At 33.0% G+C, this 16,526-nt stretch overlaps 1 protein-coding gene across 1 annotated transcript in view; it reads left to right on the forward strand.

Moving 5' to 3' along the window:
* The window catches only part of LOC134853453 (uncharacterized), a 216,532-nt gene that overhangs the window by 126,953 nt on the left and 73,053 nt on the right, over positions 1 to 16,526 (forward strand). The window contains exons 7-9 of the mRNA XM_063869452.1: positions 5,266 to 5,553; positions 5,762 to 5,923; positions 10,610 to 10,868. Of these exons, the coding sequence (XP_063725522.1) occupies positions 5,266 to 5,553; positions 5,762 to 5,923; positions 10,610 to 10,868 (709 nt within the window). The remainder of the gene's footprint in view (positions 1 to 5,265; positions 5,554 to 5,761; positions 5,924 to 10,609; positions 10,869 to 16,526) is intronic.

Below are 16,526 nucleotides of genomic sequence, written 5' to 3' on the forward strand. Positions count from 1 at the left end.
AATTGATGTTTAAATTTTATCATCAGAAGCTGCATTGCAGTTTATATCAAAACTTTTTTTATTATTTGGGGGAAAATAAAAAAAATATGGAAATAGGCTGGAAAACAAACAAACTTGTCGACGGTAGGCTGGTAATGTTTTTTTGTGGTGATTGATTGCCTTGTTCGGAGAATCACTGCGCCGAGTTAACTTTGAATGACACGAGCTAGACCTTTAAAAATATTTTTTTTGGTGCCATGTTTAAACAGAAAAGGAGCTCAAAAAAAGTAAGAAAAAAAGGTTGAAATTGATGGGAAAAGGTTCCACCTTGACGGCCTAATGTTCTTTTTTGGTAAGTTGAAGGATACAGGTGAACAAACACGAACACGGTTTATGACTATTGATTGATGGAATAAGGTTGTTCACAATCAATTTCTCGGAAAATCAAAGAGAAAACCTAATCTGATTACAAATACGCCTATATGTCTTCTTTAAATCCTTTGTTTTTAGAGAAACAATTAGTTATTATTGATTGAGGTTATCATTGAAAAATCTGTTTGATTGCGTTTTCAAGATACAGAAATTTTAAGGAGAGGCATAAAAATTTTCACTGTTCCTTCAAAAATTCGTTCAATTCGTTCTTTAGAGTTTCTTGAAACAAATAAATTCCTCTGAGACCCAATTTTGATTAACAATTTTGAGGACAAAAACGGAAAAAATCAAAGAATGAAAACTAAGCTTGTGCTGACCTAATAGCTTGTGTTTTTCGATTTTATCTCTTATCAGGTTGATTTATAAGTATGCTGATTATTATTTGGTCGTTCCTACGCCAAAACTTATTGTAAAATCAGAAACCAAACATGTTCATCAAAATGGGTCGAGTGATTTATCATATTAGGTTTAAAAAAATTCAAATTTTGGGAAAAAATGATTAAAAATTTTAATTTTAGCCTGATTAAATCTAAAAATCTAATTAACATGAAAAAACTTCAGAATTGTTAAATTACAAAAAAAAGAAATCTTCATTAAAATCTGCGTGAAAAAGTTTTTTTCAAGAGGAAATTTTTTTGAAGCTTGAGTTAACTCTTCCTTGGCATTAGAGAGAACTTTTAATTTTATATAAAAATCTGCAAACACCTAGAAAACTTTTCGAAAAGATTTCGATAATTTAAAAAATTTCAATTCTTTTTTTTTGAAAAAATTAGTAAACGATTATGAAATTATGTTTAACAAAGTTACATTTTCAGGTTAACGTTTTTCCTCTCATCAACTCACGCACAATTTTGGAAAAAAAATGGCTCTTGACACGAGCTAGACCTTTAAAAATATTTTTTTTGGTGCCATGTTTAAACAGAAAAGGAGCTCAAAAAAAGTAAGAAAAAAAGGTTGAAATTGATGGGAAAAGGTTCCACCTTGACGGCCTAATGTTCTTTTTTGGTAAGTTGAAGGATACAGGTGAACAAACACGAACACGGTTTATGACTATTGATTGATGGAATAAGGTTGTTCACAATCAATTTCTCGGAAAATCAAAGAGAAAACCTAATCTGATTACAAATACGCCTATATGTCTTCTTTAAATCCTTTGTTTTTAGAGAAACAATTAGTTATTATTGATTGAGGTTATCATTGAAAAATCTGTTTGATTGCGTTTTCAAGATACAGAAATTTTAAGGAGAGGCATAAAAATTTTCACTGTTCCTTCAAAAATTCGTTCAATTCGTTCTTTAGAGTTTCTTGAAACAAATAAATTCCTCTGAGACCCAATTTTGATTAACAATTTTGAGGACAAAAACGGAAAAAATCAAAGAATGAAAACTAAGCTTGTGCTGACCTAATAGCTTGTGTTTTTCGATTTTATCTCTTATCAGGTTGATTTATAAGTATGCTGATTATTATTTGGTCGTTCCTACGCCAAAACTTATTGTAAAATCAGAAACCAAACATGTTCATCAAAATGGGTCGAGTGATTTATCATATTAGGTTTAAAAAAATTCAAATTTTGGGAAAAAATGATTAAAAATTTTAATTTTAGCCTGATTAAATCTAAAAATCTAATTAACATGAAAAAACTTCAGAATTGTTAAATTACAAAAAAAAGAAATCTTCATTAAAATCTGCGTGAAAAAGTTTTTTTCAAGAGGAAATTTTTTTGAAGCTTGAGTTAACTCTTCCTTGGCATTAGAGAGAACTTTTAATTTTATATAAAAATCTGCAAACACCTAGAAAACTTTTCGAAAAGATTTCGATAATTTAAAAAATTTCAATTCTTTTTTTTTGAAAAAATTAGTAAACGATTATGAAATTATGTTTAACAAAGTTACATTTTCAGGTTAACGTTTTTCCTCTCATCAACTCACGCACAATTTTGGAAAAAAAATGGCTCTTGTTTATTTTTTTACGCCTGCGTTCCGATTTTTCTGTGGTACATGCACAGCGACCAGCTACTTTTGTTGTTCTGACAATTGCAAGTGGATAGGAACTTTGACTTCAGTTGTTTTGTTTTGCACAAAAAACTAGGTGGCACAAATTAACATCCGATATGGTAGAGGGACATTTAATAACAAGGATGGTCGGTTGCTCTGCAAGAAGCGCAGAAAATTTCCGACATCAATCTTTGCCAAATAAGTTTTTTCAAAAAAATGAAAGTACATTTCAATTTATTTGTGTTGCTTATGTTTTTGGAAGGCGAGGAAAGTGGAAAGATGGGAGGGACTTAGTTTTTCAGAAACTAGTTATTTGAAAATAAATAACATTTCACAACACAATTGACATTTAAAAAATTTTGTCTAAAAGCCAATTTCGGACCAGTTTTGCTATTTCAAGATTACCAATAATTTTCGACACTACGGTTTTTTTGAAGTTCTTTTGGAAAGCGCAGCGCGACCAACATGGCTTTAGCAAGAAAACACACCTGACACTTGACACTTATCTTTCAGAGAGTCAATACTGCCGAGAAAAAACTGACACCTGGGGCCATATTTTTATCCATCTTAGCTTAAAATTAAAAAATGAAAATTATCAATAATTTCTTTTGTCCTAAAAAATTAGCGGAAGCTTGGAAAATTTTGGAAATCAGTGTTAAATTTTAGACAAATCTTATTGTCATAAAAACCCGTAGAACAAAGTTGTTTGGTTAATCATTAATAAAAACCTTTCAATCATGATATGGACCGCAAAAAAGTTATGTTTTTGTTGACAACAATCGCTCGAATAATTATTCTTTTCAATTTTTTTTGACAAATAGGTGGATGCGAATAAAAAGACTCAAAAAAAGCTGTTATCACTTAAAACCGTTGTCGACTTGGTATACGCCTAATTTGACTCAGTTTCAATAATTTGTCCCGCACTTCCTGGCTAAAAAAAAATACCAAAAAGTTGTGTAGGGTTGTCCATTTTCACGCTGTTTTGTGCCTCATCGAATGTCAATTGATCTATCTTAATAAGACAATTTCAATTTCATAATTCGATTTCGGAAAGTTTTAGGAAACACAAATTTCACTGAGTGTAAAAAAAACAGTCTGAAAATGTTCCTTTCTCAAACTAATCTGCTGCAGTATACATTGTCAGTGCATAATTTGGATAACTTGTCCCCACTCATAACCCTGCTTATAATTACCCAGAAAAGTGGATAACCAGAGAATGTACAGAAACTAAATAGCAATCGATCGAAAACATTGCTGTTCCAGGTAACGCCAAGAAGTTGTATAGAAATTACTGGCTGCTTTATTACTTTTTCAAGCCAATTGAAGCATCAAAAATTTGAATAGATTCTTGTGACAATTTGAAAGTTCTTTAAGTTCTTGAATATTTCTTATATTGTTTCAATTTAAATTTCAAATTTTACATACTGCTTCCATCAAAATATATATATTTTGTGGTGTATGCCGTTTATTCATTGAGATTCGCCGTACATTCAGCATACCTGTCTACAATTTGTTCGAATTTTTTTCCTAATCAAAATGATTTTTCAAAAAATTATTTCTGACTTTTTTGTTCTAAGCTGAGTTTTTTTTCAGGCTGAAGCAAACCAGCTTAATTTTGACTGAGTTTCCATGGTTTTTTTGCTTTTAAGTTTTTCATCTGATGTTTGTTTGACCGAAGGGAAGAATATTAATGACTCAGGTGGTTTTATAGCTAACCGATGTCACAAAAAAAACTGTCGGAGTGTGGCAAATAATCTTGGTGTCTTGCGATTCCCGAGCAGTTGTGCTTGCATTAGCTAACTACGCTGGCGACTACCCAATTGATACCTATTATTTTTAATAATATGCAAAATTTCCTTGCAGGCTAACTATCCCCGCTCTCACAATCGTTCCAATTTACACTGAGGCAAATCAAATTAGCATATTAATTCCATATAAGACAAATTTTAGCACATAATACTTGATGTATTTGCAGTCTAAAATTTACAGTTTATCTTGAGACCAATTAATGGGCACTCAGAGTATTGAGGGCTTTGCCTGGGTCAGTAGAGTGCGCAGAAACTTTAATGAGGGGGGGGGGCGGTTTTTCGAAATTTTTTAAATAGTTTTACGGCTTTTTATATTTTTTATAGCTTTTTTCGGCTCGCCCTCCCCCCTCAAAATTAGCCATATTGGCGCCCAAGGCGCCTTTAGAACAATTTTGAAGTTGTTTAGCGAAATATGGATGTCATAAAGTTATACCAAAGGGGGTAGGTACCCTTTGGAAAAATTTGGCAACCAGAATTGAGGGGGAGGCGGTCGCTACGGCACGCTACTGGCCTTGGTATACCTACCACGCTAAAACTTTAGATAGATTCGAGTGATATACTTAATTGAAACGTTTTCAGTCGTATTTCGGAATGCAAGCAAGACGTATATTTTTGCCTCGTTTCGGTACTGAGGTAGATCGGTTTCGGGTTGCTGGCCGATTGACCATATTTCAATTCATACGTAAACTAACCGTAATTGTCGGAAATTACAAGTCAACAAAGAATAATGAACTGCCATAAATTTCGGTATTTAAAAGCAGAATTCAATGCCATAAAATACGCAAAATCAAAACATTAAAAAGTCAACTTTAAATGGCGCCTGAACGTGAACTTTGTTTCAATCTTTCAGTTTTCGTCTTTTTTCACACACTGTTCTTCGTTCACCAGAAAACTCATTAGTTACGACCTTGGTTTTTTCTCGCTAAGAATTCTAGCGAGAACAACGTAACTTGTACAGTTGAAGTAAAACGTAATTCGAAATTCGCAAAATTTTTGTCGGTGTTGAGAAAAACTGTCTTGCTTAAAGGTAATGCCTGATTGAATTTATTTAGCCTGCAGCACTCAAGTGTGTAGTGGGGGGTCATGTACTAACATCAACGAGTACCCCTACTTCAACTGTATGTGCTACTTGGGCTACTATGGACCAGCGTGTGAACAATACAACCCATGTGTCAACATGCCCTGCAACCCATACGAGTGTATCAACATCACCACTAACCAGTTCGAGTGTGTCTGCCCTAATGGGGACAAGTACACAGATAGTTCCGACTGCGACGAGCGACAGAGGGATCCGTGCAAGGAGGAACCGTGCATGAATGACGGAGTGTGCACTAATTTAGGTATATTACTTATATAAGCAAGTGAACATATCTAATTAATTGTTACCGAAACATACCCGCGCTGGAGTTCCATGGATGAAATCGATTAAATTTGTTCAATTATCAGTGTCCATAAAAGTGAAAAATAATAATTCGAATTATTTTTTTATATTTTATTCTCGTATGAAACAGAACTTAAGTGTGAACCGGCATCTGAACTTGTTCATAGGCGAAGGTGAGTTCGAGTGTGCATGTGGAGATGGATACAAGGGCAAAGTGTGTGAACAGATGGAAAAGTGTCAGTATGTGTCTTGTGAGAATGGGGGAAAGTGTCGCGAGGACTCCTCGGCTCAGCTCGGATTCAAATGCGAATGTCCCCCGGGAACTGCAGGTGAAAATTTGCAAACAATCATTTTTAATCAAAAAAGTAAAAAACACAAATGACTTACTTTAAAAATTTCAACATTTTTTTCAAGTTCGAAAATTTTGAAATCGCCAGCGTTATTAAATCAAAATAGATTATTTTTTGGTTTAGTTTTTGCTCACCAATAATTGTTTGTTCAGCTTACTTTAATAGTTTATCAATGTCGAGGTACCAAATTGTAATAGCTTATAGGTAACATTGTAATAGATAAAATCCATGCTGAAGACGACAAAGCTTATGAGTTCAATTTTAGCCAGGAGCTATTTTCGTAATGATAATTTTCCTATTGAAAATTAAATATCTAATTATGACTTGTCAGCTTAGTTTTGATCGGCTCACTTTCCAAATTATGACATGTCTTCTTCTGGAAGCAATGTTTGCTAGAACTAAAAGGCAACTTCATTCGCTCTGGTAATTTGTAAACTTGCAACCTCTGATTTTGAATGAATTCTTTTCCTTTTTACGTTCATTTATTCTCTAAAAGTTTGTTGAGCTTATATGGAATGGGAGTGTCATTTTTGGCTTCGTCATATTATTTTGCGCTAATTTCAAGGGAAAAAGAGAAAAAAAATTAATGCTTGTGTGTTATGGAAAAAAGAAAAATTGCGAAAAATTACAGTCCCAAAAAAACTCAAATTATTATGGGACTGTAACGAAATATTTGTGCTCGGGTTGCTTTTCTTCGACTTTTTAACCAGACAAAGTTCGACTTTTTAACCAGCCGTTTTATATCATACAAAAAGTATTGTTGTTCTGAGCTTAAATTTGAAACTGTGATCATTTTTCGTTATGGAGGTTTAAAGATTGCCAGTCGGGCCAATTTGGGACAATTAACGCGCGATATATTTCGCGCTATTAAGGCGTCAGTGAAGATTTAATCCGTCATAGAACTTAGAAATCGTTGCAAATTGATTAAAGGAAGTTTATTCGGCATAATTGAGTTGTTACTAGGAGCAAAATTTATCACTTTATATTTTATATAGCGTGTGGGAGGATGATTTTTATAACAAATATCAAAATTTACAAAAAAAAAGTTTATTTTTTTTTCTAGATTTAATTTTTTTCATGGTATTACTGCTCTTCCATAGACCTTAGAAAGCAGTCGAAACATTCGGGGCTCCGACCTGATACAAGCAGTTTTGATGAAAAATTTTTATTCGTTTCACAGCGCTCGTTTCGAAGAAATTTTGTTGAAGTATTTTTATTGATTTTGTCAATAAAAAGCGTAACATAGCTTTTTCAGATAGTTTTTGTATGCAAAAACTACTCTTTTACACAAAACACATGTTGGAAATTTTCGGAAACTTCAAAAAGTATACAAAGTGGTTGGATTTGGTGGATTGTTTTCAAAATCTTTTTTTCCCTGTTATTCTCAATTTTGCAAATCTTATTTTAAAAAAAAACAGCTAATGTTCTGTCACATTTCGCAAAACTGGATCGAAACACCGAACAGAAAAGGCACAATTTATTTCCAAACAATCTGTAGATTTCAAGCAAAAGTTACCACGCTTTGTGGGAATGAGTGGTGTTTTCAAACAAAAACTTTTTAAAACTTGAATTGCGCTCGTTTTTTTGACTTCTTGTTTTTTTTCGGCAATTGTTAGATAATTTTTAGACTCAAATCTCGTTTTAATATCATCTAAAACGCTAATTTATTAATGCGTTAGGAAATTGTCGGTTATCAATGAATTGAAAACTGTGTTGAAAATTGTATTTAAAAAGTAAAACTGTAGAAAATAAGTTTGTTTCGTTAATTTGGGTTTCATTCATTTTTTGACTTCGGCCAAGTATGAAATTCTGTTTCAGGGGCAGATTTAGGAGGGCGGACGCCCCCAAGAAAAAATTTTTTTTTCAGTGGTGGATTTAGGGGGGCGGCGCTCTTACCTCAGAGATTTGACCCCCTGCCGACCAAAGAGTCCCCCTTTTGTATTTCTTTGAGAATTTTAGTCAAGGACCCTAAACTACACATCTAATATTTTTGACTGGGGAACGCGCCCCGAATAAAAACCCGACTTTTTGGTCAATATTTTCCAAAAAGTGCCTGAAAACACTTTTTGGTCTGTTATTTTTTCAAATTTTTGCTTGCGGCGCAGAAAATTTGGCCAAATCAGTGTCTTTTTAAGGCTTTGGGAGAACTCGGAAAATCAATTAGGTCGACCTAAAAAAAGATCGACAAAAGTTTTGAACTTCTTTTGAAAATCCCCCCCCCCCTTCCCTCGAGAAAATCCTAGATCTACCCCTGTTCTTTTTACTGACTGTATCAGTAGCTCAAAAACATGCTGGTAATAATTGAACGCAATTTTTTTATTAGAAAGCTTCCAATTATTTTTCCAAATTCAATAAATTTAAACTGAAGCAACCGCATCCATGTTTTTCAATTTTTCAGTTTTTGGAGCACGTAAGTATTTGAACTTACGTGCTCCAACACAGAAATTGCCATAGCTAAAACTAAAAAAAAAATTTAAATAATTTTAAATGCAAACTAACTTTTTTGTTAAAAATGTCTCTAAAAATGTCTTTAAATCAACTCAGTGTGACGCTACAGAGCAAGCGTTTTTTTTTTCATTTTTTCTTTAAATTTTGTAAATGTTAAGGATTATTGTATCCGGTAATTCAAGTGCATACACTCGTAAAACTTGAAAGTCAATTTTTTACAGCAAACAATAATATTAGTAATGTTTGGTGTCTTCAATATCCCAAAAGCTGACCACAAAAATGCCATCATTTTTTGTGAAAGTGGTAACAACAATACAGAACAACTATGCGCCCTAATTTAGACTGAAAGAAACAAGTGCACTTATCAGGATAGAGCACTTTGATTTGAAATAGTTGCAACGCCTCAGTAATCGAACTACAACTGGTAATTGAATCGTTGTTCACGCTAAATGAATTGAAACAACCATTGAAGAGATCAAGTTCCTTTTATGTTTAGACCGAAATATTTCTTCAAGTACTGAATATGGTTTGTAACCGGACAGATTTTTTTCGAACAAACATAAAATAGATGTTATAACAGTAAAATTTTCCGCTATTGAGAAAAATAATGGACAGTTGGAACCAGATATTTGTGCTTTTTTTGACATCTTAAATTAGTCCCGATTGTAGCCGTATGCTTTTTAAATTTACTGTATCGACTTTCGATGAAAGAGAAATATTTTTATGATTGGGGTGTTTTTTTTTAATCAGACCAATTTTAAACATAAATTTATGGATCGGTATGAACGGTTGGAATCGATCGTGAAATTTTGGATTGCCAATCTATGCTTATTGGTTGAAACTGATCTGATCTCTTGAACTGCTTTTTTTTACAAAGGGGAAGATTCGTTACTAAGTACACAATTCAAATATGCACAATTAGTACACAATTCAGAAGTGGTTCATTATAGAGGTGGCAATTCATTACTAGATCCAAGGGGGGGGGGGGGGGGGGGGGGTAATCAATGAAGTCCGTTGAAGCATATGAGGATTTTTGCCTTGTGATAGTTTAGTTTGTTAAACCATATATAGGCTAGTACAACTTAAAATTCAGAATTCAGAGTAGCTTGTTCCTAATCAATAATGAGGGCTTACTACTAGCTACAAGGAAGTTGCCTGGGGCGAATTTTGGATAAATTTGGGGAAAAAATATAGACTACCATCCGCTGGTAAGATTTCACTTTAGTCGTCTCATAGCCCGTCTAAATAAGTGTCAAAACCTCATTCAAGCCGGGTTCTTTTATAATCACTAGGCTAGGCTTAGAGAGAATTAATGTATTTTTAATATGACTTTTATCGATTTTGTGGGGAAATGAAATTGTAAAGATTCTACTTTCGCTACTGTCTACTGTTCCAAAAAACATATATGAGAAGAAAGAATAAGGAAGAGTTGTGAAGTCAAATCCAAAGTGACATGAAATTAAGTTTTACTTCCTTAGAAACGCCCGCCAGTTGCGAAAAAAAGGAAAAAGAACGTGAAAAATAGTAACTTGTCTCCGTCGTCTTACGTGACAAGTGCTTATTTTATCACCTGAGGGTTTAAACAGCGGTAATTATAGAAGTGGTCTTAAAATGTGTTCAAAACCAAACTGTGTCCTTTTTTATACGGTCTGAAAAAAAAACGCGTATTCATAAAGGTTTTCAAACTCTGGCATTTTTGTAACGTCTGAAGATAATAAATGTATTCAAATTGGTGTTCATACTGTGTCCTTTTTTATTGCGACCGAAAAGAAAAAGTGTTCTGAGCATGGTGTTTAAAATGTGTCCTTTTTTATAAGGACTGAAAATAATAAAAGTGGTGAAAAAAGTGTTTTGAATGTTGAGGCAAAATGAAAATATTGAGACGTTGGATCGGAGAATTCGCATGCACGCAATTTTTGAAAAAAAAAACAAAAATCGATATCTTCATGTCAGATTTTTGGATCAATTTTTGGTGAATTTTTTAAGTTAATCCAGCAGAAAAAAAAGACGTATTTTGTCAATTTTCTGAGTTGTAAAATATACTAAAGGTTTTCCAAATATAGAAAAAAAAGCTTTTCAATCAATCGTTGTGGTTTTATACCAGAGACATATTAGTGTAATTTTATTGTTTTTTGGCTGTTTTTTGGCGTTTTTTCAGATTTAGTTATCTCAGGCTGAATATTCAAAAGTCACATTTGAAAAGTCTTTATTTTTTAGGAATGTTCTGTGAAGTTGCGGGTCCTTGCGAGTTGGTCACGTGCCTAAATGAGGGCACTTGTGAGGTAGACATGAACTCAGGTGACCCCAAGTGTAAATGTGCAGAGGGGTTCATAGGGGAGAATTGTGAATTGACCGACTGGTGTCACAAGAGTAGGAATCCTTGTAAGGAGAACTCGACTTGTATCTCGGACGAGGGGTCCGATTTGGCTGTGTGTAGGTGTCACGAGGGATACTACGGGATCCACTGTCAATTCTAGTAAGTCAATTAGAAACTATAACTTGCTCTCATAAGTTATTAAATTTTTATAAGTGTACTTCTAAACTATTTCACAACACCCCCTCCCCCCCCCCCACACACACACGAGCGCTTTAAGGGGATTGAAAAGAGCCTACTTCTGTGGTAGTTAGGATACTACAAGAACCAAATGCCATTTCTAGTCTTCTCATCTATCATTATCTAGAGTTCTATACTATATATACGAAAGTAACGGAATATTTTTGCTCGGGGTGGGTTTTTTTTTTTTCTTCAGACAAATTTCGACTTTTTAACTAGCAATTTTTGACGGAATTTTTTTATATCATTCAAAAGGTATTGTTGTCCTGAGCTTAAATTTGAAAAGATATTTCACCTGTGATCATTTTTCGTAAAGTTATGAGGGTTTAAAGATTGCCATTTTGGCCATTTTGACCAATTTGAGACAATTAACGCGCAAAATATTTCGCGCTATTAACGCGTAAGCGGAGATTTAATCCGTCTTATAAATCGTTCCAAATTGGTTGAACGAAGCTTATTTGCCATAATTGATTTGTTACAAGGAACGAAATCTATCTTTTTGTACTTGATATGGCGTGTGGGGGGATGATTTTCATAAAAAATTTCAAATTTTAGAAAAAAATTTCATTTAATTTTATTTCGTTTAATTTTTTTATGTATTACTGCTGCTCAATAAACCTTAAAAGGCAGTCGGAACATTCAGGGCTTCGCCCTGATACGAGCAGTCTTGTTTCCATTTAAAATGGTTCTTTCACCTGTTTTCAATAGTTCAAATCATTGATTTTTTTGAATTCCATTAACGACCCCCATTCGCTCGTTTGCAAAAAGTAAGAACTCATTAAGATGTAAGATATTTGTTTAACAATTGGTTTAATTATAGAGAAGGATATTCGTAATTAAATACTGAACATACAGGGTGAATGTTAACCAGATGTTTTTTTCTCAAAACTAATTTCAATTGGTGCTTTCAAAATTTACATCTTTACGCTGTATTATATTTCTTAATGATTCTTTTTTACAAACCTGGGAGTAAAAAATAAATTATTGCATAAATATTAAAATACATCTTATAACAAGCTTGGCAAAAAATGATAAATTATCGTATAATTATGTGTTTTAAATATACTTCTGAACAAAAACTTAAAAACTTCCCAGAGTTAGCATTGCTTTGTCATGGTTACTAAAATTCCAATAAAAAACTAGTTTCAAAAAAGTAACATTGCGTTTTCCCTTGAACTTTTATTTCGAGCAATCTGTCTCCAGAATTCCGCAAATTTTAAATTTAAAAACAGATTTTCCAGCTCCCTGCTGAAAAAATTCAGTTTTTCTATGTGCCGACCTCTGTCAGGACGCAGATTCAGGTATTTCAGAAACGCATTTTACAAAGATCAAGTTATATGAGCTTTTTTTTATTTCAGAAGTTTGTCTCATGTTTAAAAAATGATCGGAATTAATTGTTAACTTTTATTGTTATCTAAGTTTATTGTTATCAGTTATCAGTTTTGTCTCATGTGTAATTATATACAAGAAAAATAGGATTTAACAAATTTGCATTTTAGACTTTATGTACCTTTTTGCAGTGCTATCGGGGTTTGAATATTCTATGCTATTTGCACAGCTACTGGTTACCCTTTTTTGGTATTGATCAATTTTTTCTTGTGTAGTCGGCAATTTGCTCCTTTTTGTTGTTGCAAATCCTTGCAAACTACAGATAAGATTTCACCTATTAAGGGCCAAAATGAGTCGTGATTTTGTGCACAGCAAAATAAATTTGTTATGAATATCTTTAACATTTTGTAATTTTTGCAAAAGGGGTAAATAAATGAAATGATCCGAAATGGTTTATGAAATTTTGTCACAACATCGGGGAGGAAGGGCGACAATTCGTAACAGGCGACAATTCGCAGCAAGCGACAATTCGTTGACAAGGCATTGACAAGTAGAATAAGCTTGCTCCGCTGGACTAATATCCGGCACGAGAGGAATATTGCGCGTGAATCAGTGTTACCGCTTAACCTACTGTTACGATTTGTCGCCTGTTACGAATTGTCGCCTGACGCATCGGGGAGATTCTTTACTGGGTACAAAGTGCACATATGCTTAATATTTGATTATTGCGGTGTCAATTCGTTACTAGATATCATAGGGGAGATACATGAAAAACCCACCAGTTCAAGCAAAAGCAAAAAAAAACCGAGAATTATGTTCAGCACAGTCAGCATTAGAAACCCGTGGTAATTAAAAATTATTGTCAAGCAATTTGTGAAGAAATTTTTGTCATACGATTACATAAATTACCCTACGTACAGAATTTTAATTGAAGCTTCATTGATAAACTTTATCTCATACATGAAAGTTGTATCACTAGCAAAATTTCAAGAAAACAAAATTTGTAAATTTTGACGTTTTGCTAAATAATTTTGTGTAATGTCCGAAAACAAAATAAACGCGAATTATCTAGCACAATAAAATCCAATGGATAAGGGGATAATTTTCAAGGATAGTCTGTTTTTTAGATAATTACTTTGAAAAAATGAAATATTTTTCACTCAGAACTAAGAAGAAAAAACGGTAAAGTTTTGTATTGGGCTAGAAAATTTCTATCCAAAAGTTTTGCTGGTCGTAAACGTGGCTTGACTTTTTTGACACATTGAAGTATATCATTTCGAGTCAAGCATGAAAACATTTCAAATTTGAATTTGCTCAAATTTTTAAGGTCACCTTTGTTTCATTTGCATGAAAATTTCAGTTTGGTCTACGATAAAGACGAAATCACAAACTTTTGCATATTTTTTTTAAACATGTTCATTGAACATAAAAGTGATTTTGACTGAAAATAGGAAGAAAAATCCAGGAAACTTGAATTTTGTAATTTGGAAATTTTTTTTGCTACAAAGTAAAAGTTTCTTCTCATACTTCTTTCATATATAAAAATTGTATGATACACGTCTTTTTCCATATACACCGGATTTTCTACAAGCATTTTTTGTGTATGGAGATCAACCCGGAAAACTTAGGAGGTTAGTTTTGTTCTGGAAAAAAAATTTTCATAGATTTTTTTCTGTGATTTTTCTCAAATGATGTGAAAGGACTAGGGTCTAAAATTATCTTATGCTCACCCAATATAGCCGCTTTCTCTAGTCTCGCAGTGTGAAATATCTGTTTTTCAGAAATGTTTCAGTAAGATTTCAGTCCCTGTAAGATTTCAGTCTAAGATTTCAGCAGCACTTTCAAATTAATGACTCAATGTTGGTCCAGTTCTGTTTTAGACTGTTTATAATCTGATCATTGCAAAAACTTATTAGTATTTGCATAGAAACTGCAAGAAAAGACAATGCCAAGAACTGAACCCTCCATCTCTCCCCTTCCTGTCATTCCTGTTACCTCTAGACTATCTACTTTGGTTATTGGTTAAAAATCTATTGTATAATTCTATCACAGAACATTTGTGAAGCTGCGAACAGCAAGAAAGCCTATTTTTTTTCGAACGACGATTAACAACTAGTTTTCTTACGTTTTATTTTATTTTGGATATTTTCAAAACATATAAAACACGTGAGTACGAGGGCCCTTAAATCGGCTTCTGACCATACCCCCCACCTCTCAGGGATACGACCCCCTGCCGATGCCGACCGAAAGCGTCCCCCTTGGTACTATTGTGACATATTCATTTTAGACTGTCTGACCTTAAAATTTTTCTAAAGGCGCCTTTGGCACCAATCTATCCTAACATTAAAAATATAGGAGATAATTTGACACTAGCTTCCTGAAATGACGCAGATTAAAATATTATGCGTTCAAAAATGTCAGGTTTTTCCGGGGCGCTTTTGTGCGCTTAATTGGCCTTGACTTAGTATAAAATAATTAAGTAACCTAGCTCGTGTATAAATTTTTTTTATTCACATCACCTGATATGATAAATAGCAATACAGGGTGAAATGAAATCTGCTGTTTTTTCTGCAACAGATAACGTTTGTTTGCCATATTTAATGTGTTAAAATCTTCTGTTATTTGAACAATATTAGTTTTTTTAATTTCAACAGTAAGCTTTCCTGTATGTCGATTTGCAGGAAATTTTGAAACAAACTTGAAACAATTTTTAAAAATGTTTCTCAAAAGTCAAAGAAAAATGCTGGTTTTTCTACTATACCGCTTTTTTTTCAAGGGCACTAAAATTTAATAAAACTATTTTCTTTATAAAAAAACCTAAATACATAATCACCAGAGATTAAAGAATTGATTTCTTTCTTTTTCAAATTGTGGTTTTTACCAAAAGGTGGCTTTTAAACCTTGTTTTTCAATCGCTGTTGATGTATGGCTGGCTTTACATAAAAATCCCGATTTACTTTTTTTTCTAAAAACCTGTTGTGATCCGCAAATCGTTTATAATTGATTGGCAACGTCTTAACGCGTCCGGTCTTGATAAAATAAACCATAAAAGTGTCCTCTTTGATCGCAACACCTGCTGAAAATTGATCATGAATTAATAACTTTTCAAAATAATGACATGCTGGATCTCATTTTTGCAGAAAATACGAAGGTTTTTCGACTTGGATGACATTTTGGCGTCTATAAACCAGGAAAAAAGGAAACAGTTGGATTACTTGCTTGATAAACGCAACTAATTTTCAGCAAATTTATCCACAAGTTGATTTTGTCAATATGATTGTTTGTTGAAAATCAACATCAAACGGAACCTTTTAAGTCACACTTTGCTGTCTTGACTACATAAATAGATGGAAATTTTGAATTAAGTCAAGAGATTCAGGCCTATTTTGATAGACTATGGAATCATTTGACAAATGAGTTTTTCCTTAATGCTAAATTTTCTCTTGAATTTGAGTGATAGTTCAATCAAAAACAAAATCGGAGCTTTTTCAAGCAATCATCTCAACCGTGAATAAAAATGCTTTACTTTCTCATGCTTTGTTCATGTAGTAAAGGTAGGTTTAATTAAAGATGTGGGCTTTTATTTTCTTTTTGATAGCATAGTTTTTTTTTTTTTTTTCATTTCTTTTGAATGATTTTTGTTCAAGGTAAGAGCTTGATGGAAAAACAATGGCAAAATAGAACCTAATTGATTTATAGAATTTTTCAACTTTGAATTGAGCTCCATTTTACAGTGAGAATTGAATTTACTTATTTTCAGCGTTTACTTCATGTGGTTGTTTTTCATTTTTCAGTTTTCCCTGTTTTTTTAGTGGTGTATCCTAATTGAATCATAAGGCAACACAGAATTCTGATTCAAAGTCAAGACTATCACACTCGACTATTATTTTAAGGGAAGTTTTATGGCTGTTTGCGGCTAGGTGTTTTCTTTTTTAAGATGCAATGACTAAAATAAATCAGCAATGTTTTGTAACATGAAATTAAACTTGGCATCTTTTCTGTTTTTCTTCATAACGAGTAAGTGTACTTAGTGGATTGCAAGCAAAAGACTCTTTTTTATTGTGGATCTGATTTTGATCAAACGAACCATATGATAGCAGTTTAAAGCGAAAAACCATCTTGCAATATCCATAAGAATCTTGAAAAAAAAACAGTTTTTAAGATTCCTGGAAATCTTGCAGTATCTCTTGTTGTTGTTATTTTGAATTATTGTTTTTCTTTTCAAACCATCAGTGTGTTCTGTATTGAATT

The sequence above is a fragment of the Symsagittifera roscoffensis genome, chromosome 8, assembly GCF_963678635.1.
Source record: "Symsagittifera roscoffensis chromosome 8, txSymRosc1.1, whole genome shotgun sequence".
Classification (NCBI taxonomy): Eukaryota; Metazoa; Xenacoelomorpha; order Acoela; family Convolutidae; genus Symsagittifera; species Symsagittifera roscoffensis.